General features: G+C 39.8%; 7 protein-coding genes across 7 annotated transcripts in view; 3 read left to right on the forward strand and 4 right to left on the reverse strand.

Annotated features, from left to right (window-relative positions):
- Window positions 1-9660: 9660 nt before the first annotated feature.
- On the reverse strand, window positions 9661-10203 carry LOC137579190 (uncharacterized). The gene has a single exon (XM_068292894.1). The coding sequence runs from the start codon at window positions 10201-10203 to the stop codon at window positions 9661-9663; it is 543 nt and encodes a 180-aa protein (XP_068148995.1).
- A 2329-nt stretch (window positions 10204-12532) lies between these two features.
- Window positions 12533-13659, forward strand: LOC137579191 (uncharacterized). The gene is made up of 2 exons (XM_068292895.1): window positions 12533-12968; window positions 13063-13659. Exons 1-2 carry the CDS (start codon window positions 12546-12548, stop codon window positions 13657-13659), a joined length of 1020 nt encoding a protein of 339 aa, XP_068148996.1. The 5' UTR covers window positions 12533-12545.
- Window positions 13660-13695: 36 nt separating this feature from the next.
- Window positions 13696-14848, reverse strand: LOC137579192 (uncharacterized). Its single transcript, XM_068292896.1, is given in 5 exon segments — window positions 13696-13819; window positions 14003-14037; window positions 14039-14550; window positions 14616-14721; window positions 14804-14848. Coding segments are annotated over 5 exon segments (822 nt in total).
- Window positions 14849-16112: 1264 nt separating this feature from the next.
- Window positions 16113-17076, reverse strand: LOC137579196 (uncharacterized). The gene is made up of 3 exons (XM_068292901.1): window positions 16917-17076; window positions 16309-16837; window positions 16113-16248 (listed from the first exon to the last, which is right to left on the reverse strand). Exons 1-3 carry the CDS (start codon window positions 17074-17076, stop codon window positions 16113-16115), a joined length of 825 nt encoding a protein of 274 aa, XP_068149002.1.
- A 392-nt stretch (window positions 17077-17468) lies between these two features.
- Window positions 17469-18017, forward strand: LOC137579197 (uncharacterized). Its single transcript, XM_068292902.1, has 2 exons — window positions 17469-17498; window positions 17592-18017. The coding sequence occupies exons 1-2, from the start codon at window positions 17469-17471 to the stop codon at window positions 18015-18017; spliced, it is 456 nt and encodes a 151-aa protein (XP_068149003.1).
- A 1793-nt stretch (window positions 18018-19810) lies between these two features.
- Window positions 19811-21311, forward strand: LOC137579198 (uncharacterized). Its single transcript, XM_068292903.1, has 5 exons — window positions 19811-20000; window positions 20061-20213; window positions 20270-20533; window positions 20592-21131; window positions 21193-21311. The coding sequence occupies exons 1-5, from the start codon at window positions 19811-19813 to the stop codon at window positions 21309-21311; spliced, it is 1266 nt and encodes a 421-aa protein (XP_068149004.1).
- An 88-nt stretch (window positions 21312-21399) lies between these two features.
- Fhos (Formin homology 2 domain containing) overlaps window positions 21400-25308 on the reverse strand; it is a 48841-nt gene continuing 44932 nt past the window's right edge. The window contains 6 exon segments of the mRNA XM_068293195.1: window positions 21400-22157; window positions 22680-22759; window positions 23492-23718; window positions 23783-24378; window positions 24380-24499; window positions 24576-24914. Of these exon segments, the coding sequence (XP_068149296.1) occupies window positions 22704-22759; window positions 23492-23718; window positions 23783-24378; window positions 24380-24499; window positions 24576-24914 (1338 nt within the window). The 3' untranslated portion in view covers window positions 21400-22157; window positions 22680-22703.

Genomic DNA, 25308 nt, shown 5'->3' on the forward strand with positions numbered 1-25308 from the left:
TGTGTGTGTGTGTGTGTGTGTGTGGTGGTGTGTTGATGTATTTAGAGCGGGGGGAGGTGGATAAGAAGAATTGGGAAGAGGAATGGAGGTAGGGGCGGGTAACAGAGGTAAACTGGTTCTTGCTGCTGGAGGAACGGAATGCAGATAACTTCTTGCCCAGTCTCTTAGTCTCACTCACATTTTCAGTCCCAAGTCGCAGGCCGTTTGTCTTGAGCTTCAAGTGCGGCAATTTCATGCCCATCCGCTTGGAGCTCTGCATATTAAATATTTAAGGTAACAGCCAGAACCGAAACCGAAACCAAACCTAACCGAACTGAGGCGAGGCGATGCGCGTTGCGATGCGGTGTGGTGCGATGAGGAGAGGTAAAAGCAACAATGCCAATGGCATTATCCTCCAGCGACTCTCACTAATTTAGTGAAATTTGCAGGCACACACACACACAGAGACTCACATACACACATGCACAGGGCAACCACAAATTTTAATTAACCGAAACAATGGCGGTGTTGTAACATCAAAGGCAACAACATAATCAAAACGCAAATGTTAAGCGAATGGAAGCAAAACTGCATCCACAATCCATCGAATTTGAATTGAGGGGGAGGGGTTAAACCGCAGTCAGCAAGTCCTTGGTAAATCCCATCGAATCGCCCTCATCAAGCAACAACTAAATGACCACGCAAATTGCTGTGGCCAACACACACAGCGAGGTCAGTACAAAGAAGTGAACTCAACCCCAAATCAGATTGCTCACTGATTAAACGGAAGTTCCTTAAAAATGGCAAATGATGATTAAGAATCCAATCTACGACCTTGACTAACTGACTGGCTGACAAACCATTTGACAAAACTAAAGTGGGCGCCACTGAAAAATGAAAAAACACATTGCAACGACAACAGCAAACGTCGCGACGTCAATCGATAATTGGCACTGCCCTTAGTCGTCTCTGCTGCATGAGGACAAGGTCGTCAAAATGTCGACGAAAAATTGGTGACCAACAAACCTTGAGATTGGCCACTGGCGCCAGTATAAACTGCAATTGCAATTGCGTCATGCATATGTATGTCGGTCCAGTCAAAAGCACAACAACAAAAGTCAAACCCAGACGCAGGCGCATGACGTCAACTGGACTATCAGTAGAAAAAAAGCAATTGGAGACTCAAAGCCAAAGCCAAAGCCACATCCCACCCATCCAACTAAGACAAAGTGATAAATGATTGAGGCCAAGTGCCAGGCACTGGCACTAAATTTATGAGCCATACCAGATGAGTCTCTCTTTTTTTCCCTTTTCTATTGCAAATAGTCTTTAACTGCCACACGAAGAATACTTCACCCATTTACCCTGGAAAGAAAAAGTCAGCACCATCAAGAGAACTACAAGTATGAGATTTTAAAATTTACCTTGCGACCACGTAAACTAAAAAGCAGTAAGAAAAAATTTCAATTTCCTAGAGAATCGCATAAAAAAAAGAATGAACAATCATAGACAACACTTCGAGACAAATTTAGAGAGAGATTAACAAATTTATTTGCATTTTATTCGTGTGACTATTTTTGAAAGCCACCAGCAGAGGATCCATCTCATAATTTTGGCAAACGAAACGAAATTTCATCAGTTCCATTTAATTGTAAGAATCGAAGACTGAGACTAGGTAGAGAAGGTAACAGGAAAGATTTTGGTCAAATATCAATTATAAAACTCTGAACTGTATTGCATAATTATGGCCATTGCGAAACCCCAATCAATCCAATCTCCTCCTCCCATTCATCAAGGGGAATGTCCAGCATGCTCCCTTAAAACGTGCCATCAATTTTTTACACGTAAAATGTGGCGCCAAGGGCTATTGGCGACAATCGTTTCGCTTGATGAATTGCAATTGGGATGGCGATTGCCAATTGGCAATTGTCAATTGGATTTCCATTTGCAATTGCATTGATTAAATACTAGTTATGCCCCATAGGTATTTGTCTGTTTCTGATTGAGTGTAATGCAAACAAATGTTGACAAAAACAAAAAAAAAAGAAAATAATAATTTTGCATTCTACATATACATGTTTGTTTATATATGTATCTGTCTGTCTCTGTCTGTCTGTGTGTGTGTGTGTCATAATGCAATTTACTTTTTCATTGCATTGCAATTTTCACAGCGAATTGCAATTAACGACAATTTACAGGCATTTTACGAGTGATGCGTCGAGGGGCCCAGTTGACTGAGTGACCCACTGCCAGCAGATGGAAGTAAATTGGAGTGGCTTCTCTTGCTCCTCTTTAAGTGCGTCTGAGTGTGTCCCATTATTTGCTTAATGAAAGTATCCCAAGCCCAACAACTATCCATGCCTGTGAGCAGCGAAAGTGGCCCACTCTCATCGCAGGCCGACTCACCAGTATTTGATGGCTCTATCACCCAGTAAGTTAGAATCACACGAAGGGAAATGGCTGTCTAAAGGGGGGGACGGAGTAGGGCGTGAAAAAATGTCATTTGCAATGCCCACACGAACATTCGGGCATACATACATACATACATATATGATTTATCAACCAAAATCCACAAATGGCTAGCAAATAGAATTGAGATATATGCATATACATACATATGATATATAGTGTCAGTTTTTAGCCCACTCAACCGACATCAAATGACAAATGTGAGCTCTCGTCTCAGTTGCAGTTATCTCATTTTCAACAAACCCACAGAGCAACCTAATTGATAGCAAATTTTCGATAAGTGTTTGTTTCGATAGCAGCCGTCCAAATGTTTGACTTTGAGTTTTATAATATAATTTGCTTACAATTTGCACATGCCAGTCAACAATTTGCCAAGCAGCCAACCAGCCAGCCAGCTTGACTGGCCAGTTGTCATTTGTTCTCGTCAATAAGTCTCATTCACTTTGCCACCCAGTGAGCGGAGTAGAGCCAAGTGATGCAATGGACAATTGGCAATTGCATTGCATGTGGCCCATCACCAGCATCATCAGCATCATGATGACGATGCTCCCTCTCCTTCTCCTGTTTACAGCACTTTGTTGCCAGTTGATTTATGAACTGATGTCATTTCGTGTCATAAATATTTGTTCCGCATTCTTTAAACGATTTTCATTGTGTGTACAAGTAATACATGACACTGTTTGAACCCCCAGAGAGAGAGAGAGAGGACGGCGAATGTTGCACACTTAATCGACGGGTTCCCATGATCGTTCATTATTGAAATCTAAACCAATTTCACCAAAGCAAATCGCTTAAAATGGTAGTTCAAGCATTTAAATTGAACACATTTTTAATTGAAGTTGGCTCAACTATTTGACAACGTTTATGAGAACTTAATAACTTAATGAATAAAAGGGTATCTTTTCAAAGAGTATCTTCATAGTGTGGTCCTTCTCTAGACAGTCCCTGTTTGTCCTTATCATTGAAGTTGCTAGAACTAATATATTTTCCCTTTAATAAAGGCATTTTATGGCTGTAAAAGATTATGGAAAATTTGAATTTTCTAAAACACACACAACAAACAGGGAGATAAAGAGACAAACAGAGAGAGAGGGTGGGCTTAAAATCAAACAAGTGCACTGAGAGTCTTTCCATTTGATTGAAATTCATTGGAGATCAACAAATTGCTGTAGAGCTTAAAACAAAACAACAAAAAGTAGAAGAAAAATAAACGTGACATGCAATTATAATTGGACCAAAATGTGAAAACCGCTCGTTCGATAATAGTTAATACGATAAAATAACAACAACAACAACAACATGAGCCCTATAAACCCGCCCACACAGGTTGACAGTTCAAGTACACGAGCATTTTGAAAAACATTTTGACACGGCCATGCAATCGGCGGCAACGACGAGGTCAACGCCAACGCCAACATCAACATTTGCCCACCAAAAACAGACGCCCTCAAAATGTACACACACACACACACACACACACACACACACACACAGACACAGACACATACTCGTACTTTATTATAAAATGCGGCATTGTTGTGGCATGTGCCAGGCCATGCCAAGCCATGGCATGGCATACCATGCAATGCAATGCCACGCCTCCATAAAAACGCCCACAACAATGGCAAAGAGAAGAAAGAGGAGACCACAGGAGTGCGACCAAGAGGAGGAGCCGAAGGAGAAAAGAATGCCTGGCATGTGTTGTCCTGCTGTGCCTTGGCTGCCGGAAGGAAGGAAGGAAGGAAGGAAAACTGGATGGGTATGGTATGGCAAGTATAGCAAGTATATAGATAGATAGCTCACAGTGAGAATCACATGGAGGAAAAGGAGCACTATGGAGCCAGGAAACCTGCATAATGAAGCGCAGTGGCAAATGCGCCACATGCCGAGCCACCAACACACACAGAGAGAGAGAGAGAGAGAGAGAAAGAAAGCTGTGAACTATGCATGCAAAAGAACTGTCAGCGGTTTGACTGACTGACTGGCTGACGAACTGCCTTGACTGACTGACTGACTGACTGACTGACTGATGCACAAAGCCCACTAGCTCAAGCCGAAGTCAAAGTCAATACAGAGAGGAAACTGCGACAGCATCATCCACATCCCCATCCCCATGCACATCCATTTCATTCTTCTCCTCTCGTTTGCCTTCTAATGTTTGCTAGTTTGAGTTTTAAATTTATGAACTCATACCGAAACGAAAAACGCATTCATAAATATTTAAAGAATGCCACAAAAATACCATTCCATAGCCCAGACTCTGCCCTGATGGTTGGCAACTATTATTTTTATGCTTTTTTTGCTCTTGCATGTTTCCACTTTATTGAAACGCTGTTTAATTTGCTGTTAAATTTGCATAATGAAAATAAAATGTAAATAACCTATGGGAAAATTAAATTAAAACTGTTGGCGCCAGTTCCACCAGTCGATGTGTTTGCTGATAAACAACAATTGGGCGCGCCTGTAATGCGATTTTCATTCCAATCCAAATGCATCTACACACATATATACATGTATCAAGTATTTTTTATATGTATATGTGTGAGTACGTGTGTGTGTGTGCATATTTGTTAATGTGCCTTTAAATACGTTGTCAATTTTCAATTTAATTGATTTTAATGATTTCAGTTTAAAACTCACGATAAGCCACAATGTCCATTTGCCTTTTGCCATTTTTGGTCCAGTAATGATTAAACCTAATATGGCCCATTTTGGCCCCATCGACTCGACTTGCAATGCTAAATTAATTGCATACAATTGTCCAATTGAAATTGGCCATCATCATCATCATCCAAATGGCATTTCCTTTGATTCAGACTCGGTCTACTAATTTCAGTTTAAGAGTTTCATTAATTAATTACTTCATTAGTTATTTATTGCATCTAATGCGGTTTATTTTAATTCCATTTTTAGAGGGAATGGTTCATTGTCGGCATTTTCTTGTTGACCAAGTAACCAAATGCACTTGTTTAACTAGTTTAAATAGTCCTGTTCAATCGTCCTGTTCCTAGTACCAACAGCACTAGTCCCTGAATCCAAACCCATGTAGTTGGAGCTGTAGTTCACAATATCACCATAGATTCACCATGGATTCACCGCAAGATGTTTCCATAGATAAAATAGTTTTGACTAAGCACTTTATAGAGTCAGAAAGCAGATAAAAGACAAACCTAGAGGGAAAATTAGCTGTCTTATCTCGCTCTGACCTCTTTTAGCCCAAGTATAGACACATCTTAGGATGGCTTATCCCTTTTCTAATTAAATTCCATTGCATAAACTAGATTAAACATATTAAAGAGCATTCTCTCATTCTCTCTTGGGTCGACAATTGGTAATTGAGAAGTTGTTTTGTTGGCGATTGTCAATAAATTTCAAAACTCCATACAATGTAAAGTTAAACAGAAAAAAGCTAAACTCGAATTCAATTTGGAGAGGGCCCGTTTGGCCGTCCACGTGATTAAAGCAATTAATGCATAAACAAACTAAATGAAATGTTTATGCCATAAAAACAAAAAGAAGAAGAAGATGAAGAAGAAAAAAAACCCAACCAATAAGCATAGCAGAGAAACGAAATAAATTAATTGCAGTCGTAAGGAACTCTATCCACGGACCCACACCACTTTAGCTCCTCCTCTCGACACCCTATCTAACCCGATCCCCTTCCTCCCTCTTTTACTCTGTCAGCAGGTGGGCGTGGGTGTAGATGGAGGTGACTGGGTATGATGGGGTCGGGGGGCACGGCAGGCGCCAGGCTGCACTTTTGGCCGCCAACCGAAACAACAAATGAAAATAGAACTTTAATTAAAAGCAAAAGGCAGTGGCGGTGGCAGCTGGCAGGGCTGGTAAAAGAAAATGGGAGGGGGTGGCATGTAGGGAGTAGGGGAAGGAGCCAAATAAAATATGCTAACGTCTAATAAAGAAAATAGTTTCCCCTTACCCCTCTCCGAACAACTCGAACTGATACACTTGACGGTATTTTCTATGCCCCAAATCAATTAAATTATATCAAAGAGAGAATAAGCCTCAATTAGAATGCCACTGGAAAAGTTTTCGCCAACTTGGCCAAAGAGATGTAAGGATGAGCTTATTAGATTCCATATAACTTATCTGGTTATGGTTTTGGTGTTTTTTACAGTGTATTTTGGTATGGCTACGTATGCTTAACAGCGGGAGCTTTCTGCTATTTAAAGTCTATTTGCAGTTGGCCTCATTGTGGGATACATACGGGCAAAAAAGAGATGGCGAGGACGAGGACGACGACGTCGACGTCGCCTCTGCATACATTTATGCAGATGCTGTGCTGCTTTAAGCCAGTTTGAAGCCTGGCTGGAGTCGTAGAGAGAGAAGGCGAAAGAGGGCTGCGTATAAAGGTGGCGATGGCACCAGAGCCACATTGAGTTGAGTTTGAGTTGAGATGATATGTCAGAGAGTCAGTCAGTCAGTCTGTCAGTCGGTGGCTGAATGTCTGGCTTGGAATAAACGAAAGAAGAGAGTCCTGGGGCAGAGAGGTCTCGGGGTTTGGGTTAGCTTAGCATGCTCCAAATGTCCTCAAGGCAATGTGTTGGGTCTGTGTTGTCACAGTTGCTTTTAGCCTCACTTGTCTGCATTTTATGGCCTTAAAGCTAACTTTTGTGTACTTATATATGCACATACATACATACATATATATATCTATACACAAAAACTAATCATAACAGGCATAAAAATAACATAAAATCCTGCGCACAAAAATCTGAGTGGCAGGCAAAGGAGACGACAGGTGAAAGGATTATTCAACTCAGAGAAGGCGAGAGACTTTTACCCAAGTCTAACTTTAAGATTATCTCAGAAATTAATCGAATTTAGCACACAGCTGGCCATGGGCATAGCAAACGATGACGTATTTCTCTATCAAAGACTCAGACAGTAACTGAATGCATACAATTTAATTAGTCAAGACTTTTTTCCTTGTGTCAATGTGTCGTCTGTTTAGCTGATTCTATTAGAAAAACTAATTAATGAATTCAGCAAAGCTAAGTGCAGACATTATACTTGACTCTTGTAGCGTGGAGGTTCAAGAACAACATAAACCCCATTAAGAGATAACGTTCTAGTGCACAAAGTTAATGATTGTATATAAAGTTTAGCCTAAACTAACTAAACTATTTTAATATGCACAAATTCTTCCAAAATGTCAGTAACAAAAACTTAAATTTTCTTTAAAATCAATGAAAGAAGAAAACCTAGTTAAGCTAAATATACTTAGATTCCTTTTTGCAATCCACTTGGTTCGCATTGTCCTTTATTCATGATGAGAACATTTTATTGAATGTCCGGACACAAAGTCTGGGAATTAGAAAACAAAATGCAAAAACCATTTAACAAAAACCTAATATTTCAATTTAATCTCTCTTTCTTATAAGTAGGTATGTCTAGACCTATTTTTGTCTGAATTGAATTAATTTTTATATCATAAACTTGCGTTCTAATTTTAGTTACACTCGCATAATTAGTTCTTTAATAATCTTGTGGAAATCTTTTCTAAATTTCATTAATAAATAAGTTTTTCGTTCCCCTCACGGTATATGTATATATTTTTAAAGATTATTCATAATACGTTTTCTGTTTCACATTTTTTGTTTCTTTTTATCTTAGGAGGCCTTTTACTTAAGTGATTCAATAATTTTTAAACAAAAATATTTGCCAAGCATCGTAAATCTTCGCCGTGGAAGGAAGAAGAAACGTTTAACCACACAGAAACAGAGATACACAACGCCTACAAGAAGATTAACACATTGTCATGGCTATATCTTTGTCTATATCTTCGCATGGCTATAAATATGTATATGCTCTCATAATGAGAGGCATTTTCAATGTTGTGAGGGCCTTAAATTGAACTTAAAGCCAAATTTGTTGCCATATTATCGCTTGCGGTTAGAAATTTCTGTTTTCAAAAATCAAAAACCGCAAAAGCAAGAAAAAGGAGAAGCAAAGGAAACTAACTCCTTTCCCCCGGTCCACTTTCCATCTTACCATCTCATCCATTTGTCAATCCATTCAACATTCTGCACGTAGAACTTCCCAGTCAATTGAAGAGGGTTTCTGTGTGCGTGTTTGGGGTTTTGCAGGAACTGCTGAGGTTTTGGTTACAGAGTTCAGTTTTTGAGGGCGTGCGAAATCGAAACTATTGAAATTGAAAACACTCAATGAAAAGTTCTGTGGACCAACCTTGGATTGAATTGAATTTTGGTGGCATGCCACCAGGCAAACTTTTGCGGCCCATGAGGCCATGTAACTGACCCACATCGCAGCCACCACATAGTTAGTTAGTGTGTGTGTGTGTGTGTTTATGTGTGAGAGAGTGCATAAAATGGAGTTCTGGCAAAAGATTTTCCATGGCACATTGCAAAAAAGGAACAACACATCGTTTGCTTTGACAAGCATCGCTCTTAATGTTACCCTCTACGCCTAGGAATGACGACACATACATATTAGGTTTTTGCTTTGACTACTTTGAGTAACTCAAAGCCAGTAAGCACACTTTAAGTCATGGCTAGTTGGAATCATTGGCTAATGTTGGAATTATATTGATAATATACAAAATTACAACTCAGTGGCATGCCCTTTGTGTATGTCTACAGGGTATAGAAAAGTTTTGCCCTCTTGTATTTCCTTTTTTAACGAGAAAAACAGGGAAGAGAGAGAGAGAGAGAGAGAGAGAGACAGAGAGGAGTACACACACTTCATAATTGTATGCGAGCACTCTACGAGAAGGGCTAAAAGTGCAGAGTGGAAGCTAAAGAACTTTCAAGGTGGAATTGGCAAACGTGTCGTATGCGTTATAAATGCCATAACTGGTCAGAGACCGCATTGTGGCCATGGGTAAGTAAGGTAGGTAAAAGGTAAAGTGAGTGCAAAAACCCAGAGTGCCATCATTTGGTCCATATGGAAAGAAATTGCATACACTGAGAAGATATCTAGGGATATCTTCATTTTGCCCATTCTTTTATTTAAATCAACAGCAAATCATTAAGTCTCAAAGAGTTAACTCTAGTTGTGCATCTGGCTGGTACATCGGTAATACAAATTCTTGTAGCACTATCAAAATATGTTGATCCAGGACATGTATACAACGCTCCATACCATGTAGAGTTAAATGTATAACATGAGATATATCTAGAAAAAAATATTTCAAGTGAATTATTGAGATATTTTCTGATTGTTTTAGTTCACTTACTGCTTGCATGTGGTCGACAGGATAATACCATAGGGAAATCTTCCCGCTTGCTGCAAGAGTTGACAATACTGGGCAGGAGTATAATCTGAGGGATCCAAATTTTGACTGTCCGAGTCGAGGGGACAAGATGCTGGTGATCCAGTTGTAATACTGCCACATATATACGGATTATCCAAATTGCATACATAATTTGGAGCACAAGTTCCGGTTATATTGTAGGTCAAGTAATTGTTGGTACCCATGCAGAGGGCAAAGGTGGTGGATGTTAGACAAGCAAACTTCATATCGCTGCTGCACACTTTGCACTCGTTGCAGGACCTAAAGGCCGATGTTGTGCTACAAATTGTTGCATTTGCCGTGCAGTAGTAACCAGCCGGACAGGAGAGTGTGCTCCCAAATGGCAAGTTTGATGTATTACAGAACTGAAACGAGGTATCCGAGACACAGGCAACACCCGATGATGCTGAACAGGTATTGCAGTCCGCTTGACAGCCAAGGAACCGTATGATTCCCAGCAATAGGAACAGCAATCGCAGCATTATCACAAATTCACAACTGCAGTTCTTTGACCGAAATGCACTTAACTTTATCCACTTAGATTTAATCTTATCGTAGAGGCATTAAATAATGCAAGATTAAAACTAGCGCAGTACAAATAAGACCATAACACGGGATGAGATGATATGAGAGTATACGTCAAGGTTGGATGAATGTTTCTTGCATAACTAAGTGAACATCACAACGCAGCAATACTCCCAAAAGTATGCCACAAAAATTGTAGAAATCTCTCTCTGTGTCCGTGCACTCAATGAGCTCAACTATCATCAACTAAACATACAAGTGAGTGTGTGCAAGTTGTGCAATTTGGCCACCCTGGGGTTTAAAACTTCATTAACATCAGATTGTTGACCACAGACTGGAACCCAGCCACTTGTCAACCGTCTCAGGCATTGACAAGCAGCAAGGGGGCAAGCAACCGATGTACATACAGCATTTCAAATCAAATTCTATCCTTAGCCTGGCCTAGTTAACATTTACACGATTGCCAAATGTGGTCAACTAGCACCTATCGAAGACTGAAAAGTAATCACGCTGAACGAACAACATCAAGCTAGATAATAATTAATGCCAATAATTGGAAACCATCATGGAAGCAGATGAAATGCAGTAGAAATGTTGCAAATTCTTGACAAAATAGTTGGACTTGTAATAGCAAATGTTTATATAAAACATGACAATACTTTGTCCAATTATACGCTTATTCCCTTGTAAATGGGATATATTAATAATTGGCAACAGAAAGTGACTAACAATCAATTAGCTAATCGATAGTTTAGGTAGGGTAGCATAGGAGATTCGCTTGGAAGGGTATATTAACTCCGAGCTTCTGGCTATTTCTGATAGAACATAGAGAACTATGTTTTAGTAGGTAATAAAGGTTTTTTTTTGCCGGAATTTCTTAATGGGGTAGTATACGTACATAGAGTAGAATTTGGCTATAGAGGCGATTGGGAAGCAGTAGAATATTATGTTTATTCATATATGTAGCTTGTTGAATCCCTTCCAGCAAAAAGTTGGCTTTGACAGATAACTTAATAATTTACTTATAAGCAAATCTTATCAAAATTCTCGCTTATGAAGAAATATTTCATTTCTTTCTACTTAATGGATTACTTATGAAAATTTACGTACAAATAGAGACAAATGAAAACATTTGCTTACCTTAGTTCCGTTTGCTAACAGCTGTAAATGTTTCCATCTCTATTACACACACAGAGCTTTGTCTCTTTCGTATACTAGGTCAGTTCTCTCGCTTTATTCCTTTTGCACAGACGCAGTGGCAACGCTGTCAGCTGCGTCGACGTAGCGACGTCAACGTTTTTTATTTTGCGTGCTTCTTCTTCCTCGCATTTTTTCCGACAATTAAAGAATTTGCAAACGAAATTTCTCAAGAACCACTGAACCGATTTGAGTGCGAATATAACCATTGAAAAGCCCGTCACAAAAACTTTATGCGTATTTGATCTATTATCCACGAATTGCAATTTTAATGCACAACAATATTTTTTTTACGAAAAATTCTTCAAGGAAGTTGACGCGACTAGCGAAAGAGCAAAACTGAAAAGAGAGCCATGAAATCAGAGAGCCAGTCAGCTGTGAACTTAAAGAGAGAGTGCAATACTAGAATTCATAACACTTTGGGCGCATTTTTTAAAAGCATTTGAATTTGAAAACTATTAACAGACTCCATACGACTTTTCTTTTACTGTTCTTGCAAAGTGCATGACTCCAAATATTAAAATGTGTGTTAATCCTTTAAGTTAAAAGCTTTGTTTAGTCATAAGGAAGTAGCCACAGACTAGACGCTGACTTTATTAATGAAAATAACTCAAATTCTCTTTATTTCATTCATCTCAAAGCCCTTCTAATGGATGTAGTATATTATTTTTTGTGAGTAATATTCCATTATATAAAAACTACATTGTCATATCTGGCGAGAGGAGAATTGAAGAGAAAAACAACTGCAGCAACAACAACAAGTTTTATAATTTCTTTACGGCTTTAGCAAACAAACAAGCAGCGAACTGAAGGTCGTCTTGTACGTCGATGCTGCGGAGGAAAAATAAAAAAAAAAGAATAAAGTTTTACTGGCGCCACGAAGTATGCAATGCATTTCGCAATACGCCCATACTCTCTTATCTAAATTGGGGCAGACACAAACAAGGTCGCCGTGTACAACAACAATGGCCAACTAGATTAAGGGCAATCTCCAAAAAACCAAAAAACAAAGACACACAAAATTTAAAATTAGATTTTGCAGCTGAAAATGATATTTAAGCATGCTGATGCTGACTACTTGAGCTCAAATGTGAATGTGAAAATGTTACACAAGTGTATTTGGCTTATTTCGTTCTGCCAACTGGGCCTGCTCGTTTCGCTCTCAAGGGCCACCTGCAATGTTTGCAATACGGTCAACAGCATGGCCTGCTATTCGGTGAATCAAACGCAGGCTTGCGATGCGAGTAATTTGCCCACCGGTTCGCCATACGACTGTCCCAGCGGCTATGTGTGTGTCAGCGGCTCGAATGGGGTATTGTGCGAGCCGGAGGCTAGTGCGTCCAGCGAGGCGGATTGCCAGGATTGCAACAAGTGTGACTCGACAAACACTTTTGCCTGTACCAGCACAAACACATTTGCCCTGTGTCTCGGGACAACAACACCGCAAAATTCCATAGGAACCTGTGCCGATGGTTATGTATGCAATGTCAACTACACTCAAATATGCGGCCTGGAAACGGACGGGGTGAGAATTAACACAGATTTTCCGCACTTTCCACTAACTTGCAAAAATCTCTTCTTCTCGTCGTCGTTGTTGTTGTTCTTCTTTCTTTTTTCAGGTTATGCCCACCTGTTCGTATGCCGATGACACTACCACAACAACAACAACAACAGCAGCAACTACAATCACCACCACCACAACAGCAACAATCTCTACCAGCGATGCATCCACTTATTGCTCAGCTATAGAATCCCAAGGAAAATACGCCGTGGGCTATGATCCGGATACAACGTGCCATCAATATATTTATTGTTTCATCAACGATGGCAGTTGGGATGGCCAGACGTACACATGTCCGGGCAGTTTGTATTTCAGTAGCTCTTCAAATATGTGTGTATCCACGATGCCGGCAAATTGTGCCGCCTCGACAAGCTCCACCAGCTCGACAACCACTGTGGCTCCCACAACAAGCAATCCGGATGCATATTGTGCAGCCATGCAATCGGAGGGTTACTATCCAATGGGTACAGATGCATCAACCACTTGCCACGAGTATGTCTATTGTTTTCTATTGAATGGCAGTTGGAATGGCCAAATGTACGAGTGTGCTGGCAATCTTTACTTCGACAGTTCGAGCAAACTGTGTGTCTCTTCATTGCCTGCCACATGTTCCACAACGGTGGCCAGTCTATCACTGAATGGAGTGACATTATAGACACATACAGATCAAATTCTTTGGGAAAGTATTTTATTAGAGACAATCATCGGATTTAATATAGCTGCAGACTTGATCCTCGGCATTGAAATATGAATTTGCAGTGCAATTGTATTCGGCAGCTTTAACCACACCGTTTTTGTAATAGCAATAGATGTAACTGTAAGAAAGAAATATATTTAAAAGCGACTTGTCATTAGACTATGCCAAGGCTAAAACTAATTGGGAATCATAAGCAAATAAAGCTTTCGCCTTTTCCATGCTACTCTATGCTAAGGCTAAAACTAATTGGGAATCTAAAAACAAAATCTTCAGATACAAATCGACGTAACATTTTTCTTACCGTTGACAATATGGATCAGTGGGCACTGTATTAAAAAAGACCCGTTTGTTTCTCTTCCTCGCAAACTTCCAATGCAGTCCAAGGACTGGAAGTACTTGATGACTCTGGTGTTGTTGCTTCACTGGAACTGGAACTTGAACTAGAATCCGTATTGGTATCGGTTGTGATATCACTTGAAGATGACGCTGTCGATGTGGTTGTGGTTGTTGTTGTAGTTGTATCCACCAAAGCGTCATTCACGTCGCATGTATAAGTTTGTCCCTCAACTTCGGGCACACAAACTGAATCGGTGCTAGCATCGCATACATAACCAGTTGGACAATAACCATAGCTGCCACTTGGCCAATTGGCCCCATAGCACATCTGAAATATGCCACGACTCAAACAGGCAAATAGATAATTCCTTTGAGCACTGCATAAACCACATTGGGCAGTATCTCCGCAACTCGGTGGACGTTGGCTACTCTTTTGGGCACAGATTGCTGTTAGATTTGTGCAATCGAATCCTTCCAAGCAGTGATACAATTGATTCGTATGTGGTGTACCATCTACGGAACAGAAAACAAAGAATGCCATTAACTCAATAGTCTCTACACTCAAAGGAGAAACAAACCTCCGAAACATAAATAGAATGATGTGGAATTTATGCAGGCAACTTTATTCGTCTGGCAGACATTACAAACGCCTATGGCCTGACCCGTCAAATAGAGCAAGCCCAACTAAAATATAAAAAGGATTGGCTTTCGATTAGCTAATGCTCGTATTCTTATCGTTAAAATATAAATAAATATTCCATCATACCAAACCCACAAACTGTATAGAACTCGACAACTTCTTCGTCAGCATATTTCCTTTCCTTTTGCCAATAGTTTGTTGGTTGCTTCTGCTCACTGTCAAGGTTTTCTTGCTACTAATCACCACGACGAGTTGTCGAAAGTATTTTCGAGTCGGTGAAATTTTCATAGACACTATATACACATAATCTGTAATGTAGTTATCTATATTTCTTTTTTATACACATGTCTTGCTAATTACCTTATTTGCTCTGGCTTTCCACTTGATTGCCCACCACGTTGTGGGCTATCCAGCATAAAAAGGTGCCATCTTGCAAACACACTAACAAAGTGGCGAGTTAGGTGCTATTTCTAGATTGTTGTATCATCATGGCCAGCATCAGCACCATACGCATCTATCCATTAGAGTTTGTGATAAACTGCGGGCATTGACCAATGGTCTTTAAATCTTATCACTGGCAAGTCAGAGGCCAGGGATTGTCAAGGATATGCAGGGAAATGGAAACCCTTTTAAAACCATCGTTATTCAATACACAATTCCAATTATCCAATCTTCCGCTTCGAATGTGACCAGACTAAATGCAACACGAATTTCGGAGTTGTGACGTAAAATCAACATAATAAAGTATAAATTTTTACAATTAAAAATTTTGGCAAACAGTTTAATTCTTATCGGGCTAACTTCTATCATACGTTCATACGTTTTATAAATATGTATGTCATTCTCACCCGATCTGAGTGAAGATATTTAGAGTTTAAGGTCTTGCACCAATTGTCGCTATAATACATACAAATTTAATATATGTATCCCTTTTTGTGGCTAGATCCATCAACAAAAATTGCTCAAGGAGTTTTTAAAATTCATCACGAAAAATTTATGAAATTCCTGAGGAAAGCTTAAGGAGTGATAGGACCAAACTTTGAGTGCACATTAAGGAAAGCTTAAAATATGTGGCAAAAATGTGCTAAAAAGAAAACTTGAAGAAATAGTGGAGAAATCCTCAAGGAAGCTTCAAGAAATTCTTGTTAAAGAATTCTTTGAAGAAACTCGAAACCCCCTTAAGTATTGAGAACTTAAGAAAACCTCAAACAAACATTGAAACCCCTTAACAATACCTTGAGAAATCGATGTAAAATGTTGGGAGATCCTTAAGAAATCATCAATAGTTATATATTCTTAAAGAAATAGTTGTGAAGAAGTCCCTGCTATACGATATATGAATGTTTGTATGTATTAAAATGAAGTTAACAACATTTTTATTAATAAGATTAATTTATATATACATAGTCAAGAATGCTTATTGATTTGACTTGACCTAAATGGTGCAATTAGCTGAAGTTGGTTTTGTTGTGCCACAAACCTTGTCATTGGCATTGAAATATGGCTTACTCGCTGTGCAATTGTAGGTGATTGCCTGCCAGGCATCGGATTTGTAGAAACAATAGAGATAGCTAAGAGAGAGGATTTTTGAATTCAAAATGTGGAGATGTTGAATCGATTTGAATATTTACCTAGTGCATGCAGTGTCATTCGGTATGGCATAGCGACCAGTTGCCTCTGCGTCAGCACAATATTCTGTGGGAGTTATAATACTGGAGGCAGTTGTGGTGGTTGAGGTGATTTCAGTTGTTGAGACTGTCGCATTGTCCGTCGTACTCGGTACATCGGTTGTTGTTACACTCGAAGGACTTTCGGTTGTGGAATCGTCAACTTCCTCAACACGATCACAAATATCACCATCGGCTACATCACAACGTGCCACACAAACATTGAGTGGATCGGAGGCGGCATTCGAAGTACTGCACACATAACTTGAGGCACAGGTGGCTCTGCCCGTGGTGAGCTGACCATCACTACATCTGGCGAAGGTCGTCAACGAGGTACAGGCATATGTTGAACCACTCGAACAAACATTGCATTGTGACACTTCGCCACAACCACGAACCACACTTGTGGAATTTACCATACAGATTGTAGCATAATCAGTACAAATGGGCGTGTCGCTGGGGCAAGTAAAGTTCAGCGTTTGATTGCGTACACCTACGCACGAAATATACATATATAGGAATATCAAAATCAGTTCACATTCGATTAACACACAAAATTAAGTTGGTTTTACCATTGTAGCAAATTTGGAAGGATGTCTCGTTGATGCAGGTATGCGAATTTTTGCACTGATTACAAGTGCCATCCACATTGGTGGGTGAGAACACTAGACACAGGGCTGCCGCGAGGGCAATCAGAGTGAGAGTCAATTGGAGCTTGTTGTTCACCGCCATCTCCAGTCTTTGTTTGAAATGAACATACTACTGTTCCTTGCCTTATAAAGAAAACATTTATCTTTATGATTGACGACCATAGACCAGGGCCAATGTTATCTCCTCAATGTCGACGCCATCATAAAGATTCATGTACATGGAATCTTTGCGGTTTCCACTTAAAGTAATCGCTTCGTGTAGCACGGTAGTAGATGGTAGCAATATTCCAGATGCAGATTTATAAGTATAGAGATATATATGTTTGTGCAGGCTAAGCCCAGCATAAACTAGACTAGTTATCTATCTGGGCATAAAAAAAAGAATTTCTGTGTTTAGCCGTGTCATATAAAAGTCAGGCGCATGTTGGATCTACTCATTAGTCAGTGCCTGACAGTTACCAAGAATCACACAAAATGCAGCAGTATCAGATCCTCAAGAATTTGGTAAAATATTAGTTAAACTCTCAGCAAAACAATCTTCAAAAATTCACGATTTCCGTCTATCTCTCTCACTCTCTCTCCCTTTTAATTTCTTAGTGCCTCATTATGGCCTTTAGCTCAATGGTGATCACAGTTCTGGCCACTTGCAATTCTTGCCAAAGCAATGGCTTAAGTTGTGTCAACGAAACACATTTCAAGGTCTGTGTCGATAATGTTGAAACGGATAACTCTGTGTTGTCCTGTGGTACCAACAAAATCTGCACATCTTTGGGTATCGGATGCTTCGAGGACGTCGACGGTGTCGAACCGTCCTGCACAACAACCAGCAATTGTGCTGGCTGCGATGGTTCCTTTTTGTTTGCCTGCACAAGTCGCACCACCTTTACCCAGTGTAATGGAACCACTGCTGGCACTGAGGTCCTTACTTGCCCAGAGAATAAAGTCTGTGACATGAATTCGGGTAAATTTTGTGTTGACGAATGTGAAGTGAGCACTCTGGAATGCAACAAAGCTGCACCTTAGTCGAAAAATCCTTGTTAATTCCTTTTAATAAATAAGATGGTCTAAACCTATACACACAAATGTACATTGTACATTGTTTTTTCTATACAACATAATTATAAAACAGAATAAAAAATATTTACTCTTATTTCTATACTCAACAAACATCAAAAACTTTTTACTCAAAACGAATTTGAAAATCATTTATCAGGATTGTTTAGATTCGATTTTAGTCTGATGCAAATCTTATTGAGGTGGCTATATGCTAGATTTGATATTTACTGGCTCTAGCTTTACTCGTCTGCAAGATCTGGGTGTTCTTTTGGACAAATGGACGAGTAGGCGGACTTCCTTTTTATTACATACATTTTGGAGGCTTCTTCGGAGATCCTTAATAGTCGAATCTTTCTTAAGCAGCAGAAATTCATTTGGAGGATCTCTAACAGCAGAAACTTGCTAAAATAGTTCCAAAAAGTTATAACTAGTTGAGAATAGCATACCATAACAGATTTCGAAATCAACAAATGAAATTTGGCGACTACAAGAAAATCATATCATGAGGATTTCTCAACTCGTTTTGTCTTTACAGTTTTGTAATTCTTTATCAAAGTCTGCTGAAGATTGTACAACTTGATGATCTTCTTGATAAACTTTTCAACTTGATAGTTCTCAGCCATTTGGCTAAGGCCAAGAAAGATGTTTTGTTTGATGAGTGAAACAAAAAAAAGAGAGAAATTTTCATAGATTTGCCATTTGTTAGTCTGGTTTCATCTTGTTTTCTTTGCCGCAGATCCAAGGAGACTTCATGAGAATTTCACTTGTTCAAAACATCAACACATGAGCTGTCAGTTTAAAAGCCATAGAATATATTTAATTGTTAAGACCATCCATAAAAAAACAAAAACCAAAAATAAAAAACTTACTGCCTGACAGTTATCAGTTGTGCAGATTTCGTTACGAAGGTCAGTTATGTAGAGGTTTTCTGTTCTGTACGCTAATCCCCTTAACCTTAACCAGGGAGTTATGTATGTGTTTTTTTGCTATGGTGACTTGCAAAGAGAGCGACACACAGAGTGGGGGAGGGAGAGAGTGAGATTGCGAGTCGATGGCCACTAAATGTGGCATTCGACGTTAATTCAATTAAAAGGCATTGCAACTAACATTGACCCAATTGGGGGCCTCTCTTTTTATATGTAGTATATAATTGTTGTTGTATAATCAAATTACTCATATGAGGCAATGACGTCAAAATTGTTATTATTTTTATTATTATTATTATAAGTATTTACTGTTAGACGATGAAAATTGTTTATACACTTTCACGCTCATTGTCAGACTTTCTGGCTTTAGGGCTTTGGGCCTTGCCCAATATTTAATTGGTTGGCAAAGAAGGTGTGGAAAAACAAATTCGCAACAGGAAGCAAAATGACAAAAAATTGACGAAACGTGAACATAAAATGCAGAGATTTCTGAATGGGTGGTTGGTTGGTTGGGTGGGTTGGGAGCCTTTTTTTTTTTGGGCGGTGCGATGGATGGATGGGTAGATTGTAGGTGGCGTTGGCGCATCTAATTGTTTTTTTGTTTTGTCGACTGTGCGCGTTTTGTTATTGTAATTAATATTCAACTAAATTCACCGATTTTTTTTTTTTTTTGTTTGCTGCTTTTGTTTTCTATTTGGCTTAAACTAAAAAGCGCAAAGCGTTAACAAATTGCGGTCATTAAACTTTTTGTCATACAAAGTTAAATAAATTGTCGCCTCGATGGCATCTCTTTGCCATAACGAAGTTGGTTAGTGACGCGTTTGGAGCTCAGCGATGATGATACGAAAGCAACAGCTGCAAATATCCATGGTCTTGTTGGTGGTGCTAGTATTTTCAGTTATCCTGCCGGCCAGATGCAAAGTGGCCAATAGTAATACAAATAGCCATGTGAATAGTTGGCGTGATTTATTTTTTGGTAGTAAATGGCTGTCGCCAGCAGCACCACGTATACGTGAATCCAAGTGTAAGTGACGTTGTCTATGGCTGACTTAATCGCCAGCTCATTGGATTTTCTTTCACTTAGTTCTACCCATTTTCGCCTTGGTACCCATTGGTCCGGGCACCTGTTCGGCTCCGTCTGGTGAGCAGGGTAATTGTATACCCAACAAGGACTGCGTCTTAAGAAACGGCATACCAGCCGGTCCCTGTGGCGGTGGATATGGCGTCTGTTGCATATGTAAGTCTAGCCACATAAATTATGAGTTTGAAATCATTTTGTTGCATTTTATGCAGTTCTTCAGACTTGCGGTGGTATCATACGTGAAAATTCCACATATTTCGTGAATCCCAATCATCCGGATATCTTTGATGGCACTGGCAGTTGTCAGGTTACCATACAGAAACTCCATCCGGATATATGTCAATTGCGTTTGGATTTCGATATGTTTTCGGTGGCACCGCCCGAGGCGGCCAATCATTTGTGTAACCAAGATCAACTGCTTATCTCCGGCGGAAGTCCAACTCCCACAATTTGCGGCAGTGCAACTGGAGATCACAGTGAGTCTTTCAACTAAATCTCTCCTATTTATCTCTAAGTTTTTCGATTTCTTCACAGTGTATGTGGATGCAGGTCTAGGACAAAGCTCTCAAATCATTCTATCCATCATAACCAGCGGAAGTTTTCCCCGCCTTTGGCGCATTCGTGTAACGCAAATCCACTGCGGTAGCATAAGTCGTGCCGATCAGGGTTGCCTTCAATACTATACGGCAATCAGTGGTCGTGTCCGCAGCTTTAACTACAACACTGTGGCCGGGCGACAGCTCTCCAATCAGGACTATAGCATCTGCATACGAAACGAGCGTAATTTCTGTGGCATTCAATACAACGCCTGTCCGGACTTGGAGAATAATCGTTCGCGAGCCTTCACCATAACGGGCAACTCCAATAATCCAGTGCCCACCATAGTCGGAGGCGGTGGCGGCGGAGGTCCTGGAGGTGCCCCGCCTACCAATGCAAATGGCTGCATCAGTGATTGGTTACTCATCGGATGCATACGCTCTGCCGATCGTATTCCTCCCCTGCCCGGCTGTGAGGACCGCGTCTGTGGTGGCACCTTCAGTGCTGAGGCCGGCATGTTGGCCAAGACAGTGCAATGTAAGTATGCAAATTGCAATAAAAGACATTTCCTGCATTGATGTTTGTCTACTTTTTGCAGCCAGTGTAAGGCCTTTTCGCTTATATTTTCACACAGATGGCGTCGAAGCGCCGAATGATATTGACAATCGTGGATTTTGCTTAGATTATGTTCAACAACCTTGTACAAGTGGTTTTTAGCTGAAAAAGAACCCTAAAGCTGGTTTCTTTATTTCCAATTTTGGCTGAGCCAGAAAGTAGGCAACACAAATTTGCGCTTTTTGCAAAATTTTAATTTAATAAATATATATTTTTATTTATTTCTCTTGATATATATTTGTATTTTGTTTTGTTTTTGTTTGCAGTAGATTATAGAGATAACTTTAAGATTTAAGTTAATTTTCGTTTTATATAAAACACAAATAAATTTTGTCACAATCGAATTTGAATGTGTGAATTTTCAAAAACAAAATTATTTGCTTGTCTAATTTCTGAATTTCTATAATTAAAATCATGTTTCATGTATATATTAATACATATTAATAATACTTAGCTTACTTTAGCTAAACAAAAAAAAAAAAAAAAAAAACGCCATTACAAAATACAAAAGAAGATAACAGATAAGCTAAAAAAAAAAAAATCAAACGCTTTAAGGACATTTTCGTTGATTGCGTCGCACTTTGTCGTAAATTAAGATACATTTTTCATCTGCTCCACCGTATCATGGGAAGAGGCAATTTGGGTCGCGAGGAAAGCAAGGAGTAAATTGTTTGGTAGGAAAGTTTAGAATATATATTTATGTATATCTATCCTGCTTCATGTGAGATCGCCAATTTCAGTCTGTGCGCGCATAGTCCGACTTGTGACGTCACTGGGGTGGTTGGGAGGGCGTTGAGGAAAAAACGTTGAGGGACTTGGACTCTTGATACTCTTGAGTTATATATATATATTAAAGGTAGGTTCAATTATATATCTAATAGGTTTGTATTAAGGCAGCCACATGCTGTTTCTCCTCATCGGTCAGACCATTCTTCAGCGTGCGTCGCACTAAAAAAATATATATATATATGTATAATTATGATCAGTAGATATTCTTTATCTATATAGGATGGTTAAGTATAAAAATTCAATGATTAGATTGGATCGCAGGGGCAAAAAGCAAGCCTTTTTAATTTGTTGTCTCTGTGTGTGTGTGTGTGTGTCGGGGTCATGCGTTTTAGTGGCGCAGTTTTGATTTTGAAAAATCGGTTAAGAACATGCAATTGAAACGAAAAGGAAAATGTATATACATATATACGTTTTGTATATAAACAGTTGGCAGTTTGATAGATCCATCCCGCAAAATACAAAAAAAAAAAAGAATTGAAAATATCATTCCAAAAAAAAAAAACAGGAAAAGACAAAAAAAGAAAACAGCATTAACAAACAAACATTAATTCAAAATTAGAATTCATTAACACTAACCAAAGAAAAGGGTTTTTTTTTGGGGGGATAGAACCTAAATAAACACAACAACAACATCAACTCGAACAGTTTGTTGTTGCTGGCTCGTTTCGGTTGTTTGCTAACCAGTTAAGGTTACATTAACGTGTCCTACGGTGATGCTGCTCTTTCAATTGTGAATCCTTCACGTGTACGGCTTCGCTTCACTGCCGATCAATCGTTACGTATTTAATTGAGATTTTTAGTTGTTTGATTGATTCATTGATTGGTTGATTGGTTGGTTTGTTGGTCGGTTGGTTGGTTGGTTGATTGGTTGATTGGTTGTTTTTGGATTGGTGCGTTAATGGTAAGAAAACAAAAAATTAAAGAAAAAAAACCAATATAGAGGCAACAGATTTGATAAGCTAGGCAAAAACTAAAATCGAAATTGGTGAAGAGAACGAAAATCAAAAAAAAAGGAGGAAAGAAACCAATAAATAGTTTATTTATAATGCCAAAGCCCAAGTGGTGTGGTGTAAGGGTAAGGATAAGAGTCTTATGGGGGGTAAGGATATTAAGTTAATTGCCAAAAGCTGCGTATTTTTTGTTTGGAATTTTGTTTTTAAAAAATTAGTTCAATTTATTAATTGATCTTTTATTATTTAGTTGTTCTTTTTGGTGGTTTCTCTATATGTGGTTTGTCTCGCCTGTGGTGGGCGTGTGTGTAGAGTTCTGGTGGTGGGGCAGGTAATAAACATAGCGCGCTGTGTGTGGATTTCGAAAAGATAGACCAACACCTTTTCATTAAACAACAAAAAATTGAGACGAATCGAACGAATTATAATTCGTACAATGTGTTTTTGTGTGTGTATGGGCATAAAATTTCGTTTTCTTTTTCTCTGTCTGATGAATGCGTTAGAATGAGAAAAAAAAGAGAGAGAGAATGGGAATCTACTTACATGACTTGCGATCCGCATGACGCGTTCTTTTGCGCTCTCTGGGCGTGGTACGAGTACCCGGAGCCTTAGTGGCTGTTTTCACCAGAGATTCCAATATCTCATCATCACCATCGGTGAATTGTTCTTCGCTATGGCGGGCAATGGGTGAACGTAGTTGCTCGGCACGACGTCGTCGCCAGGTTAAAGTGCCATCCGCCTGATCCGCTGTGGGTGTGCCCAATAGTTGCCTAAAGAAAAAAACACAGAAAGGTTTTCAACCACTCAATCCACCCAATCCACTTGTGAACTCACTTCAACTCGGCATCGGCAACATCCTCTTTGGTTTTGAATTTGGCCATATCGATAATTAATTTGCCACGTGTCTTATTACGCTCTCGATGATTGGCCTTCTTTTCGAGCTGCTGCTGCACACGCTCTCTGGTCGTACGATACTCCAAGGCGAATTCGGAGAGGGTGCGACAGAATTCATTGGGCCGCGATTCGGCCACACTATGCTGTGGCATGCCCAGCCAAAGCAGGAACTTTCTATATCTATTCATCACACGACGATGGACAATCTGTAGGATAATGATGCGTTCAGCACAATCGGCCAGAAAGTCAACTAGCTTCTGCTTCAATGGCGGCGGACAATCGTGCTTGGCAATGAGTTTCAAGCGATCCCACGATGCCTTACACTCAGACTCTAGCTGAGTCAGATTGTGGGCCAAATCGGTGAAATCGGCCTTGGAGGCACGTGTAATGGGACCGATTTCGGAATACAAATCGCTGGTATCACTGCATGTCTCCATAACCATGTGACAGAGATGATGCAACAGTGAATGCTTATGAACCGTATCCTTAACCTCGGGCACTTTGGCCAGATACTCGATCTGGAAGCCCTTAACGGGGGGCGCCATTCAAGAAGATGCCCACCGACAGCAGAGTGGAGAGAATGCAACGGAAAGTGCGATTCTGACGCAAAATCTCAATGCCTTGTTTGAGATCCATCAGCGGTTCCGCAATCTCTTTCTGCAATAAGGAAGTGGCCAGTTAAATTTCATTGTACACATTCATAGATGACCAGGAGGCTTTCTCTCCCACTTACCTCGCTGTTGTCAAAGTCTAAGCGAAAGGCCCAAAGCTTTAGGCGAGCTCCCAACTCCGATATGGAAGCCAATGTCAAGAGAAACTGTTCGGCACTGCCCAGCGGTAATTCCGGATTAGTCATTTGTGCCTCCTGAATTTTGCCGCGCTCCTCATCGGTGGGCAGCATATTGAGTAGCTTATCAATGCCCTCTCTGGTCACCACAGTGGCATCCATTTTTAAAATGGCCGCCTTGATGGCTCGCGGTGGCGGCAATTTGGTAATGGCTATATTGATGGCATTGGAACGTTTATGGTCCAGCACGATAATCTCTTTGCTCTTGTTTAGCTCTTGTTGTTTCTGTGAAACGGATTCGATAACATAATTATGAGTAATTGGGTTAAAACAAATGGACATTCAGGATGATCAAATAGGGTTTGGGAGATCGGGCTAAAGCCTAAATACAGGGTGTATATTTGTGTGTGTGTGTGGGCAATGAAGTAGAGGAAGTGTTCTAGTTTCACTTTGTGTCGTTTCGTTTCTGTACTGTTCTGTTCCATTCCATTGTGAACATAAAATATCTGTGTCTGTGTGTGTGTGCACAACAGCAAAAGTGAGAGAGAGAGAGAGTGTGTGTTTATGTGTGTGTGCGTGTGATAAACCAACACCAAGGTAAACATAAAAATAACACAAAACAGAAAGAGATAGACAGATATTGTGTGAATGTGCGCGTGTGTGTGAGAAATAGATAAAT

Source organism: Drosophila tropicalis, unplaced genomic scaffold, assembly GCF_018151085.1.
Source record: "Drosophila tropicalis isolate 14030-0801.00 unplaced genomic scaffold, ASM1815108v1 contig_694, whole genome shotgun sequence".
NCBI classification, from domain to species: Eukaryota; Metazoa; Arthropoda; class Insecta; order Diptera; family Drosophilidae; genus Drosophila; species Drosophila tropicalis.

Excerpts from the sequence above, each read along its gene's own strand:
- LOC137579197 (XM_068292902.1), top strand. The coding sequence starts at position 17,469 with ATGCAGCAGTATCAGATCCTCAAGAATTTG. Across the intron at positions 17,499-17,591 it reads ATCAGATCCTCAAGAATTTG|TGCCTCATTATGGCCTTTAG; the intron begins GTAAAATATTAG and ends TTAATTTCTTAG.
- LOC137579198 (XM_068292903.1), top strand. The coding sequence starts at position 19,811 with ATGATGATACGAAAGCAACAGCTGCAAATATCCATGGTCTTGTTGGTG. Across the intron at positions 20,001-20,060 it reads ACGTATACGTGAATCCAAGT|TTCTACCCATTTTCGCCTTG; the intron begins GTAAGTGACGTT and ends TCTTTCACTTAG. Across the intron at positions 20,534-20,591 it reads CAGTGCAACTGGAGATCACA|TGTATGTGGATGCAGGTCTA; the intron begins GTGAGTCTTTCA and ends ATTTCTTCACAG.
- LOC137579196 (XM_068292901.1), bottom strand. The coding sequence starts at position 17,076 with ATGGCGGTGAACAACAAGCTCCAATTGACTCTCACTCTGATTGCCCTC. Across the intron at positions 16,838-16,916 it reads CTTCCAAATTTGCTACAATG|GTGTACGCAATCAAACGCTG; the intron begins GTAAAACCAACT and ends TTTCGTGCGTAG. Across the intron at positions 16,249-16,308 it reads AATGACACTGCATGCACTAG|CTATCTCTATTGTTTCTACA; the intron begins GTAAATATTCAA and ends CCTCTCTCTTAG.
- LOC137579191 (XM_068292895.1), top strand. The coding sequence starts at position 12,546 with ATGTTACACAAGTGTATTTGGCTTATTTCGTTCTGCCAACTGGGCCTG. Across the intron at positions 12,969-13,062 it reads GCGGCCTGGAAACGGACGGG|GTTATGCCCACCTGTTCGTA; the intron begins GTGAGAATTAAC and ends TTCTTTTTTCAG.
- LOC137579190 (XM_068292894.1), bottom strand. The coding sequence starts at position 10,203 with ATGCTGCGATTGCTGTTCCTATTGCTGGGAATCATACGGTTCCTTGGC.